The sequence below is a fragment of the Myxine glutinosa genome, chromosome 7 (genome assembly GCF_964187855.1).
Source record: "Myxine glutinosa chromosome 7, kmMyxGlut1.1, whole genome shotgun sequence".
In the NCBI taxonomy this organism is placed as follows: Eukaryota; Metazoa; Chordata; class Myxini; order Myxiniformes; family Myxinidae; genus Myxine; species Myxine glutinosa.
This window is the reverse complement of record NC_136267.1, coordinates 8555785-8579186: the sequence shown is the minus strand read 5'-3', so window position 1 is coordinate 8579186 and position 23402 is coordinate 8555785. Positions and strand designations below refer to the sequence as shown.

The following is a 23402-nucleotide window of genomic DNA, read 5'->3' as shown; positions in this document are numbered from 1 at the left end:
CAGGATGCCAAGGCAGCAATCCCGGTGCTCCTGGTCAGAGCACGCATCATTGGAATGTTCTCCTTAACTCTACCTCTATGTTAATCAATCCAATGAGGCCTTCATTCTGTGCATCGCCTCATCCACCCTCATTTAAAGTAATTTGTTTTTTCTTTCTGGCTGTACCTGTTTCAACTTCTCCATATATGGTGTGCAGCATTCAAAGGACAATAACTTCAGTGACCTCACTGCATTTTAAACATGACCCATGTATTTCTAGGTTGCACTGAAATATTGTGCCATGTCTGCCATGTCCAGCTTCGTTTTACACATATTTACCAAGCGTAATAGTTGTAAGAATTTTTCTTTTTAATTTGTACATTATGAATTAAAGGCATATTTTTGATATCACAGACTTTGTGGAACGAGTCTCACTTCCTGTTGAATTTATTGGCCATTTTAATCACAAGGTTATCTGAAAGTTCTACACCGGCTTCATGATTGTGATGTTTCCGCTTTTGGGAATGGTTTTGTTGTGACTTCACCTTCAGTGCACCATGTGGATGGTCTTTACCTTTTGATGACCGTTCGGTACAAGATTACAAATTTGAAACGTCTGATTAAATCTTTCATAATTCCTTTCCAATCTGACAGGTGCATTAAATTAGATTTTGACAAATTTTTTTTTTTTACAAGGTCTAAGGCTCGTAGGGAAGCTGCCACACACACACTGACATACAGATGACGACACGAGACAACACAACAATGTTAGACAAGACAAAGAGCCACTGAGCTAGGGGGAAATGCTGTCAAATCCGCCGGTGTCGCAAAATAAATCCGCCCCCGTATAAACTCTCCCCCCAGCGAATCTGTACCGGTATAAACTCTACCCCCGGCGAATCTGTACCGGTATAAACTCTCCCCCCGGCGAATCTGTACCCGTATAAACTCTCCCCCCGGCGAATCTGTACCAGTATAAACTCTCCCCCCGGCGAATCTGCACCGGTATAAACTCGCCCCCCGGCGGATACGTTTCTCGCCCCCAACAGAATAGAATCGCCCCCCATTCTCGTTTACATTTCCATTAAATAAAACATATTTGCTGAGCATTTTCTCAACAAATAAGGTCTTGGCATTTCAATACGCGCATTATTTATTTATTATTTATCACAATTGATATAATATACAGAAAGCAGATAAGGCATCGCGTGATTTTTTAATATAAATAATGATTATTTCAGTTGTTTGACATGAACCTGTTACTCCGAATTTAAATATAATTACAATACAATTATCTCAATTATTTAACCCCACAACACCTGTCAATCGAAACAAGGATGTAAATATCTACCTATATGAACTGAACTTTTATTACTCTCTTGCATTGCCGTGTGACGCTGCATATAAGAGGACATATACAATTATGCATATACAATTCTACAGGATGTTGGGAAGTGTGTGCACGTGCCATAGATATGAATTTTTTTCACTATTATATACATGTGACATTTTGAAGCAATTATGGGCCTCAAGTTGTAGATTAATTGTAAAAGAACTCTTCCACAATCACCAAGAGCCATACAATTGTTACACTTATTTCCAAGTTTGAATATCTGCTGAAACATGTACATATATATTATGAGGGGGCGATTTTGTCACGGGGGAGAGTCTATTTCGTGGCAGGGGGGCGAATCTATTTTGAGGGGGGCGAATCTGTACCGGTACAGAATCGCCGGGGGGCGGATCTGTTTCGGGGGCGGATGTTTCGGGGGCGGATCTGTTTCGTGACACCGGCACTACACTCTGAGTATCAGCCATGCCACAAAAGTTGCACCACCTTTTTAACCGCACTCAGCAGGGCATTGCCTAAGGAGTAATTTCCTCATCCCCATGGATGAAAACCTGTGGGGATTGTCTGTGCTCTTATCCTTTTGAATGCTGAATATCAAGCAAGAGAGCACCACATACCATTTTGAAATACTCGGTTTCACTTGGCCGGGGTTTGAACCGCTGACCTCCCAGGATGCAAATCTCACCATTACACCACCGACTCTGGTGATGCTTTATTTGTTTTTATTATTTAAGAAGTCATTGCATTTTAAAAGACATCATGGGACATCTATTTATTACGTACATACCACTCAGATGTACTGTGGACATAGCAGCACAGTCAACAGTGCATGATGGAGAGCTTAACCTCTTGCCAAAGAGCACACTCCAGCTGTTACAATCACAGGGACATCAGACTGTCACGATGTAAAAATCAACACAAATATCGAAACCCCCCACTATGTGTCTTTGATAACATACTGGACATCCTGTTTGGACAAGGGAGTAAAGATCGGAAATTTCACAATATCCCCTTAATATATATCTAAAAACTATAATAACCGCTTTGTGTATATTTGTGCATATATCGAACTACATTATAATATCCCCTTTGTGTATATATTACAACATTATAATATCCCCTTTGTGTATATATTACAACATTATAATATCCCCTTTGTGAATATTTTACAACATTATAATATCCCCTTTGTGTATATATTACAACATTATAATATCCCCTTTGTGAATATTTTACAACATTATAATATCCCCTTTGTGTATATATTACAACATTATAATATCCCCTTTGTGTATATATTACAACATTATAATATCCCCTTTGTGTATATATTACAACATTATAATATCCCCTTTGTGAATATTTTACAACATTATAATATCCCCTTTGTCTGTTTATTACAACATTATAATATCCCCTTTGTCTGTTTATTACAACATTATAATATCCCCTTTGTGTGTGTATTACAACATTATAATATCCCCTTTGTGTATATATTACAACATTATAATATCCCCTTTGTGTATATATTACAACATTATAATATCCCCTTTGTGTATATATTACAACATTATAATATCCCCTTTGTGTATATATTACAACATTATAATATCCCCTTTGTGAATATATTACATTATAATATCCCCTTTGTGTATATATTACAACATTATAATATCCCCATTGTGAATATTTTACAACATTATAATATCCCCTTTGTGTATATTTTACAACATCATAATATCCCCTTTGTGTATATATTACAACATTATAATATCCCCTTTGTGTATATATTACAACATTATAATATCCCCTTTGTGAATATTTTACAATATTATAATATCCCCTTTGTCTGTTTATTACAACATTATAATATCCCCTTTGTGTGTATATTACAACATTATAATATCCCCTTTGTGTGTATATTACAACATTATAATATCCCCTTTGTGTGTATATTACAACATTATAATATCCCCTTTGTGTATATATTACATTATAATATCCCCTTTGTGTATATATTACAACATTATAATATCCCCTTTGTGTATATATTACAACATTATAATATCCCCTTTGTGTATATATTACAACATTATAAAATATCCCCTTTTTGAATATTTTACAACATTATAATATCCCCTTTGTGTATATATTACATTATAATATCCCCTTTGTGTATATATTACATTATAATATCCCCTTTGTGTATATATTACAACATTATAATATCCCCTTTGTGTATATATTACAACATTATAATATCCCCTTTGTGTATATACTAGGGCATGCCCGTACTATATATATATCTAAAATTATATCCCCCCCTCTATTTACATGAAATGGTTTGGTCCATTCGCAAAGCCAAAGCGAACGGCTTGCGAGTACGGTGACAATCCCCCCCCTCTATTTACATGAAATGGTTTGGTCCAAAGCGAACGGCTTGCGAGTACGGTGACAATCCCCCCCCTCTATTTACATGAAATGGTTTGGTCCAAAGCGAACGGCTTGCGAGTACGGTGACAATCCCCCCCCCTCTATTTACATGAAATGGTTTGGTCCAAAGCGAACGGCTTGCGGAGTTTGGTAAAGAAATCGCCATAGCTCGGTAACTACTTGTCCGATTAATATGAAACCTTGAAAAGGCACATCCTCGGGTCCCCAGCAATATACCTGGCAAGTTTCAAGTATATCGGACCCGTGGTTGTCGAGAAACAGCGGTCACAGACAAACACACAGACACACAGACATACACACAGACACACAGACATACACACAGACACACACACAGAGATTACTGGAATTATAGATAGATTACAACATTATAATATCCCCTTTGTGTATATTGTTGCGGATATGAGGACTGTATTTTTTTTATTGTGTGCTTTATTATTATTATTGTTTATTCTGCACCTCCTGCCTCCGGAGTTGTGTAAAGGTCAAAGGGCGTCCCATAATTAGTCCAAAAGCATACACGTCAGCCAATCATAGAATACCCCTGTTCGATAGTTATATCTTATTATGTGTTTTAGGGTAAGGCTGTGTCTCCCATTAATTGAAATACTCCATTGCACCAGTGAAAGAGATAGATTCCCTTCATTCCCATTCCCAAAACCTCCATTTCCCCTTTCGTCATTGCCAGGCCTCGATCACCATTGCCAATTACATCCCCTCCAATTGCCGCCATTGACCACGAGGCAGGGTTGGTGAAGAAAGGCGGGTCCCCACCTCGTCAGGGAGGGGAGGAGTGAGCCAGCCCCACTCGACCAACCATGAACAAGGGGTTTGGCTTGAGAGGGCGGAGAGAGAACGTTTGGGGGAGGTTCGAAAAGGTTGAGGGGCGGGGCCTATATAACCCACCGGCGGGGCGTTCCCAAGTGCAGACGAGAGGGAGTCCAAGCAGTTGAGACAAGGAGGGAGAGACATGAGATGGGCTGAGAAAGGAGAGGAGCTTTTAAGAGAGTCGCAAAAAGGTCCAAGGCAGATGAGCTGAGAAGAGAGAGGGTCCAAGAAAGAGCTGAGTTGTGAGGTCCAACAAGCAGAGATCATCCAAGGAAGCACCAAGCCTGCTATTCGTCACCTTGCTCGGGAGCGGCAGCGTCTACAGCAGCAGCAGCAACAACGCTCGCCAGCTGCTTAGGGGCCTGGACGGCAGTTCGGAGCAGGGCCGCGAAGGAACGGCGGCTGCCCAACGTGCGGATCGTGCTGCCGGACCCAGTGGACTTTCCTCTCCTTCCAGCCAATTCCTGTCATCATTCCCTGTGTGAGTCGTCTTTGTTTGTTCTGTCCTGGGTAGGTAATTAAGCTTGTATAAGCTAAAGATTTCACTGTGTCACCTGCGTCTCATGTCCCTGTAAATAAACGTGACTGCTTTCTTCTTGCTTATATGTGTGTAAATAATAAACCCAGTTACGCTTCTGTACGTCTTCTTCCTCTTTGCATTCGGTCGCTTTAGAGTTTTCCATATTGAGCAGCTGCGGTGCGATACGGCCAACGTTTGGGGTTGAATCGGGTTAGTCGGGGAATAACTGTTCGGTCGCGGAGCCTCCGCTCGGCAAATATAACATCTTTAACCGCGTACCGTAACAATATATTACAACATTATAATATCCCCTTTGTGTATATATTACAACATTATAATATCCCCTTTGTGTATATATTACATTATAATATCCCCTTTGTGTATATATTACAACATTATAATATCCCCTTTGTGTATATACTAGGGCATTGCCCGTACTATATCTATATCTAAAATTATATCCCCCCCCCTCTATTTACATGAAATGGTTTGGTCCAAAGCGAACGGCTTCCGGAGTTTGGTAAAGAAATCGCCATCGCGTGCACAAACGCGCAGGAAAGCGAATGAATCGCAAATTCGTTTTTATTAGTTTTAAAACATAGTTTAACGCCAACATAGCGCCAACATAGTTTGCAAACGTGAAATAAATGAATACGCTCTCAAATGTGCCGTCCGAGGCAGCGTGTGTTCGGCACGTTCGGCACACGCGATAGTTCGCTGCTCGCTGATTGGTTGAATCGTTTTTTGGACATAGCTCGGTAAGTACTTGTCCGATTAATATGAAACCTTGAAAAGGCACATCCTCGGGTCCCCAGCAATATACCTGGCAAGTTAAAAGTATATCGGACCCGTGGTTGTCGAGAAACAGCGGTCACAGACAAACAAACGTACAAACGTACAAACGTACAAACAGAGATTACTGGAATTATAGATAGATTACAACATTATAATATCCCCTTTGTGTATATATTACAACATTATAATATCCCCTTTGTGTATATATTACAACATTATAATATCCCCTTTGTGTATATATTACAACATTATAATATCCCCTTTGTGAATATTTTACAACATTATAATATCCCCTTTGTGTATATATTACAACATTATAATATCCCCTTTGTGAATATTTTACAACATTATAATATCCCCTTTGTGTGTTTATTACAACATTATAATATCCCCTTTGTGTATATATTACAACATTATAATATCCCCTTTGTGTATATATTACAACATTATAATATCCCCTTTGTCTATATATTACTACATTATAACATCCCCTTTGTGTATAGATTACAACATTATAATATCCCCTTTGTGTGTTTATTACAACATTATAATATCCCATTTGTGTGTTTATTACAACATTATAATATCCCCTTTGTGTATATATTACAACATTATAATATCCCCTTTGACGACATTGTAAGTATTCTCGAGTTAAGAAAATAAGAACGACCTGTGTAAACAAGAACTAGTGGAAATGTGAAGCGATTATGTACTTAGTTCTTGCTCCATTGATATGATGATTTGTCATTGATGTTATATATACATATTTATTACAGAGCAAATGTATATGGTTATGTGTGTGTGTATGTATGTATACATGTATGTATGTATGTATGTATGTATGTATGTACATTGTACAGTTGTGGCCAAAAATATTGGCACCCTTTCACTTTTTTCAAATAACTCACAATTTTCTCGAAAAATAAGTTGAAATTGACAAAATTATTTGGTCTTCACAATTCGTTATTTCACTGTTAATATTACAGAACCTTTGTTTTTGATTCAGAACTTAATATATCTGTTTCAATCATAAAATACAAAGAAATGGTGTTGACAAAATTATGGACACCCTCGACTTATTTGGTAGCACATCCTTTGGACAAAATAACTACAGTCAAGCGCTTCCTATAGCCATGAATGAGCTTCCTCCACCTCTCTACTGGCAGTATGGCCCAAACTCTTCTTGTGCAAACTGCTCCAGTTCTCCCAGATTTGAAGGTCACCTTCTCCCAACTGCTGTTTTCAGATCTCCCCACAGGTGTTCAATGGGATTTAGATCTGGACTCATTGCTGGCCACTTCAGAACCGTCCAGCGTTTTGTCTTGAATCATTCCTGGGTGCTTTTTGAAGTGTGTTTGCGGTCATTGTCATGTTGCAAGACCCATGACCTTCGACGGAGACCCAGCTTTCTGACACGGGGTTGAACGTTGCGCTCCAAAATGCCTTGGTAATCTCCTGATTTCATGATGGCATGCACACATTCAAGGTACCCAGGGCCAGAGGCAGCACAGCAACCCCAAAACATCACTGAACCTCCTCCATGTTTGACTGTAGGGAAGGTGTTCTTTTCTTTGAAGGCTTCATTTTGTTTTCTGTAAACATAGAGATGATGTGCTTTACCAAAAAGCTCTAATTTGGTCTCATCTGTCCACAGGACATTCTCCCAGAAGGAGTTTGGTTTGTTCAGGTGTGTTTGGGAAAACTCCAGTCGGGCTTTCTTATGTCTCTCTCTCTCTCAGCAGTGGGGTCCTGGGTCTCCTACCATATAACCCCCCTTTCATTGAGTTGGTGACGGATGGTGCGAGTTGAAACTGTCGTACATTGTGTTTGAATGTCAGCTTGAATCTGTTTAGCAGTTGATAGAGGTGCTTTCTCCACCATTTGAACAATCCTTCGCTGCAATCTTCGATCAAGTTTTCTCTTGCGGCCACGTCCAGGGAGGTCGACTACAGTGTCATGGGCCTTAAACGTCCTGATAACATTGTGTACGGTGGACACAGAAACATCAAGGTCTCTGGAGATGGACTTGTAGCCTTGAGATTGTCCATGCTTGGCTACAATCTTGTGTCTGATCTATTCAGTCAATTCTCTGTTATTCTTTCTTTTCTCCATGCTCATTGAGGTACACACAGTGACACAAAACTACAGAATGACTCCTTTTCTCTTTTCAAACTGGTTGAATGAGTGATTTTTATATTGCCGGCACCTGCAACTCACTACAGTTGAGTTCCATTCCAAAGTAAAGGAGAATCACCTGCTTGAAATCTAATTATTTCTAACAATTTCTAAAAGGTGCCAATAATATCATCCGGGCCATGTTAGGATTTCTGTGTGGAATAAGCTAAGATTTAGTAATTTTTTCAGTTTTTTTTTTTTCTGCTGCAAACTAAAGAAATACATATGTGGATAGGGGAGAGGCAGGTTAGTTGATACAGTAGGTTAGTTGATACAACCTTCCTCCTAGCCCGCAGAAATGAAACTTGTGTAAATGCTGCCCTCTGTTGTTAGCTAGTTGCATGACATATCATTGATAAGTAGGTCAAGAAGTTACAGACAAAGAAAGGGTGTGATTCTCCAAAAAAACCTGATTTGTGTCCTCCTGAATAAAAATGCCAACAAAAGGTAAGATCAGTTATTTGATAATACTACATAGATTTCACAGTTCTCATTGGTTGATTATACCTTGTGAAAGTGGTTTTCAGCCTACGCTGCTTTGATTGCCAGGATAATACACATAAGCATGTGGGCAACATGTGTTGCAGAAAACCCATGAACGGGTTAGATCAGGGGTTCTTAACCTTTTTCCCTGTCAAGACCCCTAACGGATTGCCCACGATGTCCCCATACCTCCTTCGCCAGACTGTTGACTGACCAAGGCACACCAAAGGTGCGCATAGCTCGGGGGAACTGGGGGCATGTCCCCCTAGAATTTTTTTGATTTCTAGGTGCTCTGTGGTGCATTCTGTGGGGTGTTTTTACTTTAATTGTCTTTTTTTTTGGGGATGAAAATTGGTAACTTATTACCCAGAAAATGGGCCAAGTTTGGGGATCCGCGCCTGGTTACCAGTCCCATTAGGTTCCAGTGTGACTTCAAAATATCTCAATGGCTTAGTTTTACATATGGATAATTAGGAACAGAACAGGAAAGAAAATCATTAGGATTTTATCCCTATTTATTTCTTTGCTTGTTAACAAAGAAACAAAACAAACTATAAACGTGTAATTTATTACGAGTCACATACCCCCAGATTTTGGTCCCCATATCCCCAAGGGGTATGGATACCCCAGGTTAAGAACCCCAGGGTTAGATGATAGTCTGAGTAGGTTAGTTGATACGCGTATCTCCAGGGTTAGTTGATGCCGACCTGCATCAACTAACCCATTCATTTTCGTTTTTCTTACAAGATAATGCTGTAGCCATTTGTAACTGGGCTTCATACATCATAATATATTGTTATGAATTTGGGGTAGAGGGAATATCTAGATCTACGTAGATCTGTGTAGGTATCATGCTTCGTCTGTCATGGGTAGCTAGAACCACCTCAATGTACAATAAGTAGTTCTGTGTTTAGCCCGGTTTGTCAGATCAAGTGTATACCTGTGAACCTACAAGGATGTTCGTGTGTTAAATAGTTGTCGGGACTAAGATAAGACCCCTGTGTGTCAGACCTTCCTTTGTCCCTTATGGCAACGTACTCTTATAGACACTTAGATAGGCCCTCAGTGCACCACATTAATTAAATCCCCTCCCTTACGATAAAACTGACCGGAAAGACAAGCAGGCAGCGGCCGCGCAGTGGTACACCATGGCCTTCAGACATTGCACAGGCAGGCTGGGAGCCACGCCTAGGCAGGACTCTTGATTGGCCAGGGGAAGGGGCGAGCAATAAGCAGGGCACCGATTGGCAGAGTAGGGGAGGATGTGTGATTGGTTGAGGAAGGGACAAAAAGCTTCCCCGTGATTGGAGGGTAAAGAAGGACTTGTGGTTGGCCACCGACCAATGGCATGGGAGCAGGGCGCCAAGCGCTCGACCAATGGGAGGGGACGGAGGAGATCAGAAGATTCGGGAAGGTGAGAAGCGACGGACTGGTTGGAGGAAAAGCGAGCTGACGTCAGAAGATTGCGAGTAAAACCGCTCGCTCGCCGGCATTTTGCCCTTCACTCTCTTCTTCCCTTGGCCTTCTCGTTCCTGGTTCCTCCCTGCCCAGAACTCTTCCCTTTGCCTCTTGCCTTCCCTTGACTGTCCCTTCATTTGACCTGTTCGTGCTTGACCTGTTCTTGCCTTTGAACTTTGGTGGAGAGACCTGTGCCGACGATTCTCTTCCCCTGCGTTCACATACGAACGACGAGCGAGGCTTGGGTTGGAGCGCTGATGAGCGATCGCGCGGGTGCGCCGAGGGCCGCTCCGCGCCAATGACAAGGCAGTTCCCGCCAACACCAACGCAGCATCGGACGAACGCACTCGATCCCAGACCATCCTTGACGAGGACACACACTGCAGACAGATAAGACGCATCCACATCACGATGAGACATTTATTTTATTCATCTTCTCACATTGTCTCGTCTTGTATCTTGCATTTATTCTGTGCGGGGACGTCCCAAGTTAGGATTTATCTTCTTCCGTCGCGTCCATTGTTCTCGGCTCCGTAAAATAAACGCGCTTTCTTTTTGTACATAAATCTCGTTTTGGTTGATTTATTAATCGATTTCAGATTGAAGACGCCTGCAGCCGTGAAGGTAAGTCGGCATAGTTCATTCCGTCTCGTGTATGAACCGCCATCAATTGGGATAAACGCCTCCAAGTAAGATCGAGTCCATCCGCGATCCCACGGTCTTAACCATGAGGGGAATCACGCGACAATATGTAGGCCGATATAGCCTACATTGTACATCTTTAGAATATAAGAGTTGTGTCCATCTGAGTTGTGAATCTTGTTCCTTTCCTGATATTTGATGCTTGCAGATTCATGTTTGGCAGATCTTTTTTTTCTCTCTAACTTAACCTTTAGCCCTATTGTTAGATATACTTTACATTACCTATGTGCACATAGCAGGTATACAAAATGCATAAATAACAAACAAACAGCTTTAATTAACAGTGCTCATTGACTCTGAAAATACCATTAGTACAAATATTATACAGAAATGATGGTATGTAGCCTAGTTTGATGTGTATCTGTAATTATGTGCATGCTAATTTGTTACCATTGGCAGAAATACCATGTAAATCAATGCATCATCTAACTCATTCACCATATAAATCAATGTATCATCTAACCTACCAAGGTGTATCAACTAACCCACTTGGTCAGGTCAGATGATACGTTTGACAAACAGTTTTTTTGTGAGCCACCATTCCAAGTTTGATAATGCAGTGGATCTGGCATGCTTCACAGATATGTACAAGACCCTGATATTTCTTTTGGACAATTCATGAATCCTGTCGAGCTAACAATCTTCATTATTGGCCAACATAACTGAAAAGTTATGGTCTCATAACTGAAAAGTTGGTCTCACTATTTGCCATGAACTTTCCTGGGAAAACCACATTTCAAATCTGGCCTCCAAAGCCAGTCGCCGACTGGGCATCCTCCGTCGTGCGAAGTCCTTCCTTGGCACACCTGAGCTCCTCACCACATACAAGGCTTTCATCCGCAGCTCTATGGAATACTGCTCTCCCCTCTGGTCTGGTGCTCCTGCCTCACACCTAGCCCGTCTTCACGCTGTTGAAACCAAAGCGTTCAGAATCATTGGAATCTCCCACGATGAAGCTAACTCCAAGGGCCTTTCACTCACTCACCACAGGCAGGTTGGTGGTCTTTCCGTCTTCTACCGACTCCTCTCTGGCCTTGCCCCCCCAGCCCTCTCTGGGCTCTGTCCCCCAAATATTCCTACAGGTCGCACAAGATCTGCCTGCAACCCTCTTATGGTTAAACTGCCAAAATCAAGACTTTCTGCTCACCTTCACTCCTTCATTCCTCTTTTCTCCCGCCTCTGGAACAAACTCCCTCACTCTCTTCAATCCCACTCCACCCTCCAGGTCTTTAAAACAGCTGTTCACCACCATCTCTTATCCTCCCCCATCCAAAACCTTGATCTTTTCTACCCCCGCTAATTTCGGCCCCCATGTGTTTTATACCTCTCCCCCCCCCCCCCTCCCCACGCCTCCTGCCTTCAGTATACAAAAAAAAAGAAAAAAAAAAAGTGTATCAACTAACCTGCCTCTCCCCTACCAAAAGATTTTTAGCTGCGACGAGCAGCTCTATGAGAGGGCCGTGTTGTTGTTCTTGTTGTTGGGGTGTCTTTTTGAATAGCGCATACGCATACACTCGGACGTGCGTTGGTATGAGGTAAGAACATTGCGGACTAAAATCGCGATTTGTTTGAAGAAACCAGAATAAATTTAGCAACAAAGACAACATGAATGTTTTCATATCAATCTCGTTTCACAGAACTTGACACAAATTAGGTGTAATTATTGAATAGCACATGTGCATACACTCTGACTTCCCCTACTGACCAAACCCATTTCAAATTATCCCTCTGCAACCCAGAATTAACATTAATAAATAACATTAACATCAACAGAAATAACATTCACGTCCATACATTATATGTAATCAGTTGATGAAGCATGTTGCGTCACAAAACAAAGGACAAGACCAGAACTTAAAGACAAAAAGACGCTAGTGCATGCGTATAATTTAATGACTGGTCGAATTTGGTAGCGCATATTGCAACGGATATCCTCATGATTCTACACGTCACAGCTGGTTTTTCTCTTGTTTAATTTCAACAATTTTCTGGAAGAAATGGTGCATTATTTGAAAAAAGGGTGCATTATTCTCTGGACATTCTCAGAGAGCCTCCTCAGCGTCGACAAGCCTGGCATTTCACTCAGGCCGACTGGCATGGGCTGCAAGCAGCCATCAATCATCTGGACTGGTCACCCATCTCTACTGCCTCTGACATCAATTCTTCCTGGGAATTATTCCAACGTAAACTGCTCTCTCTCTCATGCACAGATTTATCCCATCTCGTCTTCAGTTGTCTTACCCTTCCTCCCGTCCATGGTACACTGAATCTTGTGGTGATGCAGTTGCCCTGAAACAACTTTCCTTCACCTCTTGAAAGCCAAATCCAACTGAAGGTAATCTCAGCTCCTTCCACCAAGTTCGGAACAAGTGTGTGTCTACCATCAGGAGTGCCAGGAAGCACTATCTCTCCACACTCAAGAATGAACTCTCAAACCTGTCTCCTTCCTCCAAATCCTGGTGGCATCTGGTCAAATCCGTTTCTGGTGTTTGTTCCCCCTCCATCCCCTCCCTCGCCTCAAATGGCTACACAGTTGACACCGCACGTGACAAAGCCGAATGCCTCAACTCTGTGTTTGCCTCAAAGTCTTGTGTCCCAAACCCATCTCTCTCTGTTCCCACCTTACCCAGTCAAACCCAACCGCTCCTGGACTCTGTGTCCTTCTCTCCTGACAAGGTGGAGAACTTTTTGTCAAACCTCGACTCTGATTCTGCAACTGGACCAGACGGAATCAGCCCACGGGTCCTAAAATCCTGCTCTGCCGCTCCATCTCACCCTCTCTCTGTACTTTTCAGCCTCTCTTTTGCTCAAGGTCATCTGCCAGCATCTTGGAATCAGCAAACATTACCACTTTACACAAAAAAGGTGAAAAAACAGATCCTTGCAACTACAGACCAATCAGCCTGCTCCCAATTATCAGCAAAGTCATGAAATCCATCATTGCTTCGGATATCAAGTCCTTCCTCTTCTCCAATAGCTTGATCTCCCGATCATCAATTTGGATTCAGACCAGGTCATTCTACTCTGGACATGTTGCTTCTGCTGTCTCAACAATGGATGGAGGTCCTCAATGCCAAACAGGAAATCAGAGCTGTCTCCCTCGACATATCACGTGCCTTCGATACGGTCTGGCACCCAGCTCTGCTCACCAAACTCTCCTCCTATGGTTTCCATGGAAATCTCCACGCTTGGCTTGCGGGCTTCCTCTCTGGTCATAGTCAACGTGTGGCCCTGAATGGATTTCTCTCATCTCCCCTTCCTGTTCTGGCTGGAGTTCCCCAAGGTAGTGTTCTGGGCCCTGTGCTATTTCTGGTCTTCTTCAATGATCTCGACGACTCTCTGGAAAATCCTCGCTATCTCTTTGCTGATGACCCCACTCTCTGCCGCTCCATTCCTCATCCCTCAGATCGGCAGCCTGCAGCCTCCTCACTCTCTGCAGACCTGGACAAAATCACAGACTGGTCAAACAAGTGGAACATGTCTTTCAATCCTGACAAATCTCACACTCTTACTAAGTCTCTCTGAAAAGACCGACTGGAAAACCCTCTCATCTACTTTCTCAACAATCCTCTCCAAGAAGTTCTGTCGCTCAAGCTTTTGGGTCTCACTATCTGCCATGATCTTTCTTGGGAAAACCACATTGCCAAGCTGGCCTCCAAAGCCAGTCGCCGACTGGGCATCCTCCGTCGTGCGAAGTCCTTCCTTGGCACAGCTGAGCTCCTCACTACATACAAGGCTTTCATCCGCAGCTCAATGGAATACTGTTCCCCCCTCTGGGCCGGTGCTCCTGCCTCACAACAAGCTCGTCTTCATGCTGTTGAAGCCAAAGCTTTCAGAATCATTGGAATCTCCTGCAATGAAGCAAACTCAGAGGGCCTTTCACTCACTCACCGCAGGCAGGTTGGTGGTCTTTCTGTCTTCTACCGACTCCTCTCCGGCCTTGCTCCCCCAGCTCTCTCTGTGCTCTGTCGTCCCCCAAATATTCCTACAGGTCGCAGAAGATCTGCGAGCAACCCTCTTATGGTTAAACTGCCAAAATCTAAGCTCTCTGCTCACCTTCACTCTTTCATTCCCCTTTTTTCCCACCTCTGGAACAAGCTCCCCACTCCCTTCAATCCCACTCCTCCCTCCAGGTCTTTAAAACAGCTGTTCACCACCATCTCTTATCTTCCCCCATCCAAAACCTTGATCTTTTCTACCCCCGCTAATTCACCCGAGATACACCTTTTCGAAATTCCGAGTTCTTTCCTGGAAGTCCTTGCAGTGTCCATATGTTATATACCTCTCCCACCTCCCCCCAAGCCCTGTCCCTCCCACAGTTCTCGATGTCCCTGCTCTCAAATGTTGTGTTTGTGTCCTTCCCCCTCTCTCCCCATCTTGTCTACTGCTCCCCTTATTTTGTGTTTTGTGTGTCGGTTTGTGTCGGTTTGACTTTTTGTGTGATTAATGTTAGCTCTTTCACGAGCCTCGATCTTGTATACAAAAAAAAAAAAAGTGCAAGGGTACCAATAATTTTGGCCACGACTTTTGGCCACGTTTGGGTATTAAAATTTGTTTAGTTTATTGTATTTTTCCCCGATGTTGTGTGTGTTTCATTCGTATTTTTGATTGCTGGGCTTGTGGAATGATATGGTACAGGACGTAAACAAAGTGTTGGAACGCATCACCCCTCAATTACACAAATTGAAATCAGGAAAAGTTCCCCGCTTTCCGTCGTTTGGCGTTACAAGTCCAACTTTTCTGGAACATATCTTGCACGTGTGGTGAGGACCCCATTTCTTGCGCTTAATATTTGCTTGGTTACTGAATGGTGTTTTGAACAAAGCAATAGCTACACAGAGAGAGAAACCCTGGATTAGAGTACAAAGATTAAAATATACAATCAAAACACAAACAGTTGTTGAAGCTTCAATAACACATACCTCCTCACAATCCGTGCTGCTATGTACCTGAGATACACAAACAAAATATGTGCTCGTTCACAATCTTAAACAGTGCCCACCATTTTAATTATTAAACATGACGATAGTATTTTATATTCACACCATGTGAATATATTCTCTATACACCTCCCATGATTTCAAACCAATAACATAACTACACCATCCCACGTAAACTCAGAAACCCTTCATATGATCAGATAACTGGTGTCAGCACGAACGAACACACACACACACACACACACACACACACACACACACACACACACACACACACACACACACACACACACACACACACACACGGGCCATCACCACGCAGCACACCCCACATGTGCCAGCACCACAGCACGTCTACAAGGGCCCTCTCCACACCACAGAGCACACCCACATGGAACCTCACCATACCACACACCCAAATGGGCCCTCACCACACCACACACCCACATGCGCCCTCACTACACCGCACAGCCACACGTGCCAGGGACACACCGCACACCCAAGCGTGTCGGTGCCAGAGCGAACACCCACAGGGGCTCTCATAGACACCACACACCCACGTGGGCCCCTGCCACGCTGCACACCCACGCTGAATAGTGAAGTCAAATTTGTTATTATTGCTATATACTTAAGAAATTTGGATTTGAGATTAAACTAGATGGTATTCATAGAGTACTTAACCCACTCAGTCTTGAGAAGGAATTGGTGCAAGCCAACTCTTCTGTTTTTATCTCTGGGTATTGGGCTTTGTTTAATTCACCGTGTAAGTTCTGAGGGGGCGAGCATCAACCAAGTAAGAAGCTGAAGGGAAAGGTGTATGCTGCATGTGTGAGAAGTGTTATGATTTATGGGAGCAAGACATGGGTCATGAATGTAGAGCAGCAACGAAGGCTGGAAAGGGTGGAAATGCGAATGGTTCGGTGGATGTGCGGAGTATCGTTGAGAGAGGAAGACAAATGATGAATTGCGAAGGATGATGGGAATAGAGCCTGTGATTGATGCTGTGAAGAGGAACAGGTTGAGATGGTTTGGTCATGTGTTGAGGAAGGATGAAAGTGACTGGTTGAGAAGAGTGATGGGAATGAATGTAGAAGGAAGTAGAGGACGGGGAAGACCGGGAAAGACTTGGCTAAAGATTGTGGAAGAAGAAATGCGGGCAAGGGGGTTAACAAGGAAAGATGCAGAAAATAGGGCAAAATGGAAAAGATTGTCATGGGGACCGCAAGGCTAACCCCCGCTCTAGCAGGGAAAATGGCCTTAAAATGCATGTTGTTGTTGTTGGTGATTTCCGCATTTGTAAGATTTTAGTGATGACTTGTGCTGTGTAACGAGGGTCTCCTTATCATATGATGTAGACACGTTATCCTGCTTCGGTTTGGTATTTTATTACTTAATGCATATACTTGATTAGTGGGTGGTTCGTGTGCAACCACTCAGCTGCTGGTTGCATCATTTTTCTGTGACTTATTAAACATGACATGGATGCTGTGAAGAGAAACAAGTTGAGATGGTTTGGTCATGTGTTGAGGAAGAATGCAAGATTTCAAACGCAAGATTCAAACTTCTCATCAGCAACAAAAATAGAAAGGCCAGATTAAAATTAGGCAAGTGCAGAGATAAGCCAGTAGAGTTCTGGAACAAAGTTTTATGGACAGATGAGACCAAGATAAACCTTTACCAAAGTGATGGAAAGGTGAAAGTGTGGAGAAAGGTAGGCACTGTATATGATCCAAAGCATACCAACTCATCTGTGAAGCATGGTGGAGGTAGTGTTATGGCTTGGGCCTGCATGGCTACCTCTGGAACTGACTCACTCATCTTTATTGATGATGTGTAACTAATGATGGCAGCAGCAGAATTAATTTGGAAGTGTGCAGAAATTTTTTGTCTGCGCCTGTACAAGAAAATGCCTTCAAACTCATTGGCAGCACTTCGCCATGCCGGAAGCCAATGACCCAAAACACACTGCCAATGCAACCAAGGAGTTCATCAGGGGAAAAGTGGAAGGCTTCAGACCGGACAAGTCAATCCCCTGATTTAAATCCAATGGAGCATTTCACTTGCTGAAGAGCAGAATAAGTCAGAACCCCCCCACCCACCCCCACCCCTCACCCCCCAAAAAATCCTGAAAATGGCTGCAGTTAAGGCTTGGCAAAGCATCTCAAAGGAAGATGCCAAGAGTTTGGTGATGTCGATGGGTCACAGGTTCAAAACAGTTTTTTTTATGTTGAAGGCTCCAGTCACAGACTATATACAGTAGTCCTCATCGAGGTCAGGCCTTAAATAAAAGCTATTGATAGAAAAGTGAAGAAAGAGCAAATAGTCTGAGAGTTTTGGAGGAAGTAAAAATCTGCGTTTTGAAAAGGGGAAGGTCATAAGTGTTTGGAAATACATGGGAAGGTAAAGAGTTCCAGAGTTTGGCAGTGGAAGGGAAGAAACAAACATCATAACAAACCACCCTTGAGTTACCAATGGCCACACAATAATCATGGGATGTAGTGGCTTGTCGAGTATTCCGTGGTCTCGCTATTAGCGGAGGTATACAGAATGAATGAATGAATGATCGTTTTAAGGCCATTTTCCCCGCTAGAGCGGGGGTTAGCCTTGCGGGCCCCATGACAATCATGGTTCCCTGTTTGAGGCAATGTTGTTGTTTTTTTTATGGCCGGATGCCCTTCCTGACGCCAACCCTTGGTCACGCTCTTACGATTTTTTTGATTTTTTTTTTGATTTTTTTTTTGATTTTTTTATTTTATTTTTTTTGTATACAAGATCGAGGCTCGTGAAAGAGCGAACATTAATCACACAGAAAGACAAACAGACACACAAAACAAATAACATCGGGAGCGGTAGACAAGATGGGGAGAGAGGGGGAAGGACACAAACACAACATTTGAGAGCAGGGACCGAGAGACATGGAGACATCGAGAGAACTGTGGGAGGGAGAGGGCTTTGGGGGGAAGGTATGGGAAGGTGGGGGGGGGGGGGGGTGGAGAGGTATAAAACGTATGGACACTGCCAAGAATGATCACGATGCGCAGGGATACAGTGTGCCTATTCTAAATCGGGGTACACACCGTGATCATTCATCCCAGCAAGCCGGTACTCAATTTGCCGACCTCGGAAGGATGACAGGCTGAGTCAACCCCCCTGGCGTTAATTCAGTGATCGACCGGGATTCGAACCCAGGATCCTAGGATCCCAAGCCGGCACCCTAACCACAAAGCCAACACCAGGCTTGGTGGAGGTATACAGGCAGCAAGTTCTTGGGAGCAGAAACCGAAGTAATATCTGTAGAATAGAGAAAGAGCCAAATTTGCGAGGTAATTTGAGCGGGTCAAGTGTTGAGGTCAGATTGCGAGAGTTGATAAGTCGGATTACTTTGGATTCAATTCCATCCAAGAAGTATGTGGAGCTAGAACCTCCCAGATGCGAGAGCAGTGCTCCATACAAGGCCGAATCAATCCTTTATATAGTTGAAGCAACTGTTGAGAGAAGAGGAATCTTCGACATCTGAACAGGACTCCTAGTTTATTTGAGGCAGACTTAGCTATTTGTGTAATGTGTGGATTCCAGGATAAATTTGATGTTAGGGTAATACCTAGTAGGTTTATTGAATCACATGGTGTAATTGTGAAGCTTTCAAAAGAGATTGAGAGGAGTTTTAAAGAGCGGGATGGGAAGAAGTTGAGTTTTATAAACATTAAACTTAACCTTATTACATTTTCCCCATTGGGAAATCTTGTCCAAGTCCGAATGTAATAAGCAGGTTGTGATCAAACGAGGTGTAGATCAAGCGAGGGAAGATGGGGCAGATCGGAAAAACATGGAGGAATGTAATGTCGAGTCATCAGCATTCGAGTGCTTTTGGTCATTTGTGGAAGAAAGAAGGTCATTGATAAAAAGAAGGAAGAGTGTTGGAGACAGAACAGAACCCTGAGGGACACAGCTGTTGATAGGGAAGGAGGGAGATGTTGAGCCCTGGACAATTACAGAGATAGAGCGGTCAGAGAGAAAGCTCGATATGAGAGAGCAGAGTGAAGGAGGAAAGCCGAAAGAGGGAAACCTGTATATCAGACCCCGATGCCAAACTCTGTCAAAGGCTTTTGTGATATCAAGGCCTACAACAAAGGATTCCCCAAAGTCTCTCAGAGAAGAGGCCCAGACATTCGTAATGTAAGAAAGGATATCACCGGTAGATCTTGCCTTGTGGAAGCCATATTGATGGTCAAATAGAAGATTGTGAGATTCAAGATGCTTGAGGAAATGGAAATCGAGAAGATATTCAAAGACTTTGGAAATGGTAGAGGTCTGAGCAATAGGACGGTAGTTGGACGGGTTTTAACGATCACCCTTCTTTAAAATAGGATGTAGTAAGGAATGTTTCCAGGAAAGAGGAAAAGTTTGGTTTTTTAAACAAAAACGAAACAAACAAGCAAGCTCGGGTGCAAGTTCTGAGGCAAACTGCTTCAAGGCACGAGGAGGAATGCCATCTTGTCCGTATGCCTTGCTTGTGTCCAGAGAGAGGAGTACTTTTTTGACTGCATGGAAAGAGATTATAGGGAGAGGCGTAGGATTGGTAAGGGGTGCATCGGAGGGAGATGGAATGTTAGTCATCCAGAGTGGAATTAGAGGAGAAAAGAGAACCAAAAAGAGCTGCTTTATCAGATGGAGAAACAGCGATAGTATCACGGAAAAGTGAAGCAAAGGTGGAGCGACAGAGGTTGTTGGAGATACTTTTAGCTAAGGACCAGAATGATCTATTAGTGGAAGAAGATGAGAGTTTGTCACATTTATTTTGGATAAAGGAATGCTTCGCCTCACGAATAACATGCTTGCAATGATTTCTGGCAGATATGAAAGTTGAATGTGAGTCGGAGGAGAAAGAGTTTTTCCATGTCCGATATGCCGCATCCCTTGCATGAATGACGGCAGAGCAGGAATTATTGAACCAAGAGTTGTTAGGAGAGATACTCGTAGATTTGTAAGAAATGTAAGAGCTTCAACTCCCCCAACATCCATGTGGGAAGATTTAAAGCACTCCCTGTGGTGTACTTTGAAGTCTCCTAAATAGAGGAATTCTGCTTGAGGGTGTTCGGATGTCATGGCCTCATGGCAGGAATTAAGATAGTCAAAGAAAGCAATAAAGTTTATAGATTTGGGAGAGCAGGAAGTGAAACAGAGAAAAATAGTGATGGTCGGGAGACAAATCTTAAGCCAGATGACATCAAAGTTTGGAGATTTGAGGTCCACCAGGTGTACAGCAGGTGTGTTGATGTTGGAGTAGATACACACTCCTCCTTTGAAGCGGAATCGTGAGTGAAGGTTGTAGTTTGAAATGGAGTTAAGAAGAACGTCGTGTGACAATTGGGTCTCTGAGAGAAGCAAGATATTGGGAGAGGAACTTGCAAGATGATGTTCAACAGAGGAAGTATTTGAAGAAACACCACGAATGTTGGTGAAATGAATTGAAAGAGAGACACCTTGATTCACCAGACAAGGGTCTTGGGAGGGACCTATACTACTGCCTGAGCCCCCGCCCCACACCCCCCCCCCCCCATTGTTGGCAGGAGAGACAGGGTCACCGGAGATTCTTCGCACCCCATAATGCCGGGAACTAGGGGCCATTCATTTTTCGGACTTTTTCATATTTAATTGGACGTTTCTGAGGAAATGTAAAGAATGTAAAGGTGAGGTGTGAAGATGAGTAAGAAAAGTGTGTGATAAAAAGTGTGTGGTGTTTGTTTGCGGGGAAGAGATTGAAACTAGGCCGGAAGCTATAGCTTGAGTGAGACAGGAAGCAAGACCAGCAATCCTGACACCGAGAGTGCAAGATGGTTCTGGGCACCACTTTAACGCTCCGAAGCCTGAACGGTAGAAGTACTCTGGGCAATGGCTGTCTACAACCGACGACCTACAAAATAGGGGAAATACCCCTGGGCGCTCACCTGGTAGAATACAGCAGCACACTACACTAACTAAAGGTATTTTAAACAGTATAACAGTATTTTAAAACAATTTCAATCATTGCTAAAAAAAAGGGCAGCACCTACAATCATACTAATGTAATTATTTTTTTCCTTTGTTTTCTATACAGAATCGAGGCTCGTGAAAGAGCTAACATTTATCACAAAAAAAAATCAAACAGACAAACAAAATATATATAAAGAGGGAGCGGTACACAAGATGGGGAGAGAAGGGGAAGCACACAAACACAACATTTGAGAGCAGGGACATCGGGAGATGTGTGGGAGGGAGAGGGCTTGGGGGGAGGAGGCGTGGGAAGGGGGGGGGGGGGGTGGGAGAAGTATAAAACACAAGGACACCAAGGACTCCAGGAAAGAAGTTGGTATTTCAAAAAAGTGGATTTGGGGTGAAATTAGCGGGGGTAGAAAAGATCAAGGTTTTGGATGGGGGAACATAAGAGATGGTGGTGAACAGCTGTTTTAAAGACCTGGAGGGAGGAGTGGGATTGAAGAGAGTGAGGGAGTTTGTTCCAGAGGCGAGAGAAAAGAGTAATGAAAGAGTGAAGGTGAGCAGAGAGCCGAGATTTTGGCAATTTAACCAGAAGAGGCTTGCTGGCAGATCTTGTGCGACCCGTAGGAGTATTTGGGGGACAGAGCCCAGAGAGAGCTGGGGGAGATAGGCCAGAGAGGAGTCGGTAGAAGACAGAAAGACCACCAAACTGCCTGCGGTGAGTGAGTGAAAGGCCCTCGGAGTTAGCTTCATCACGGGAGATTCCAATGCTTCTGAAAGCTTTGGTTTCAACCGAGTGACACCGGGCTAGGTGGCAGGAGCACCGGCCCAGAGGGGAGAGCAGTATTCCATTGAGCTGCGGATGAAAGCTTTGAATGTTGAATTTACTTTAAGTTAATGCATTTCAATACTTATGCTTAACTAAAATGGGGGACTGAACATAAACAGTGATATTGTTCTACAATGGTAAAACATATACATATAGAAACACCAATAAATAAAAATATTATTTTCTGTATTCGTGTCTCAAATTCATCTTTTGATATCAAATCCAAATTTCTTGAATATATATATAGCAATAATAACAAATTTGACTTCACTGTTCCAATACTTATAGAAGGAGGGTACTGTGTATCTTTTACTCTTAAAAATAACAATAATGCATAATAACGTTTCCTTTAATCCTCTCTTTCCACTTTGCACATTATCAGGAAACTTCATCGGCGAAATTATCGTCTTACAATCCACCTTATGTCATCAAAATGGACTTGAAAACCCTTTGCCATAACGGATGACGTCACAGCATCAGTGGGCGGCACTTCAAAGCAGAATCGCAGGATTGTTGTTGTTGTCATGTCCATTTATTCACTTTGTCACAAGATTGTTTTGTAGTTGTAGCTTTATGGTCCTCCTGTCCTATCAAATGTCTTTCTATCCCATCACCGTCGTTGATGGACATATTGGCTCATACCTACATTAAGGCCTAGCGCATTTGATTTGGTGGCACAAGCAGAGGAAATTATCAGATAAAAATGTGAAAACCAAGAATATAAAAATACAACTCCATTGCAACGATGACATATTTCCATCATACTACACATTACATCACTGCTACCATCAGCTATCATTTTCAACTGGGCCAAAATATGTCACCAACAGGTCTAAGAGACAAGTCACCCGCATCGTACCCAATGGATACATCAGGTTCGTATGAAGTTTCACCCTACGTTGCCAAGCAACCTGG

General features: G+C 42.9%; 1 protein-coding gene across 9 annotated transcripts in view; it reads right to left on the bottom strand.

Moving 5' to 3' along the window:
* Nucleotides 1-23402, bottom strand: part of LOC137430971 (calcium-binding and coiled-coil domain-containing protein 1-A) — a 147644-nt gene that overhangs the window by 97313 nt on the left and 26929 nt on the right. For 5 of the 9 annotated variants that reach the window (XR_010985168.2, XM_068121780.2, XM_068121781.2 and 2 more), the window contains exon 6: nt 15665-15691. The exons of the other annotated variants lie outside the window; for them this stretch is intronic. Coding sequence is in view for 4 of the 5 variants with exons in the window: in XM_068121780.2 (XP_067977881.2) it covers nt 15665-15691 (27 nt within the window). In the remaining variant the exon portion in view is untranslated. The remainder of the gene's footprint in view (nt 1-15664; nt 15692-23402) is intronic. 9 annotated transcript variants of the gene reach the window in all.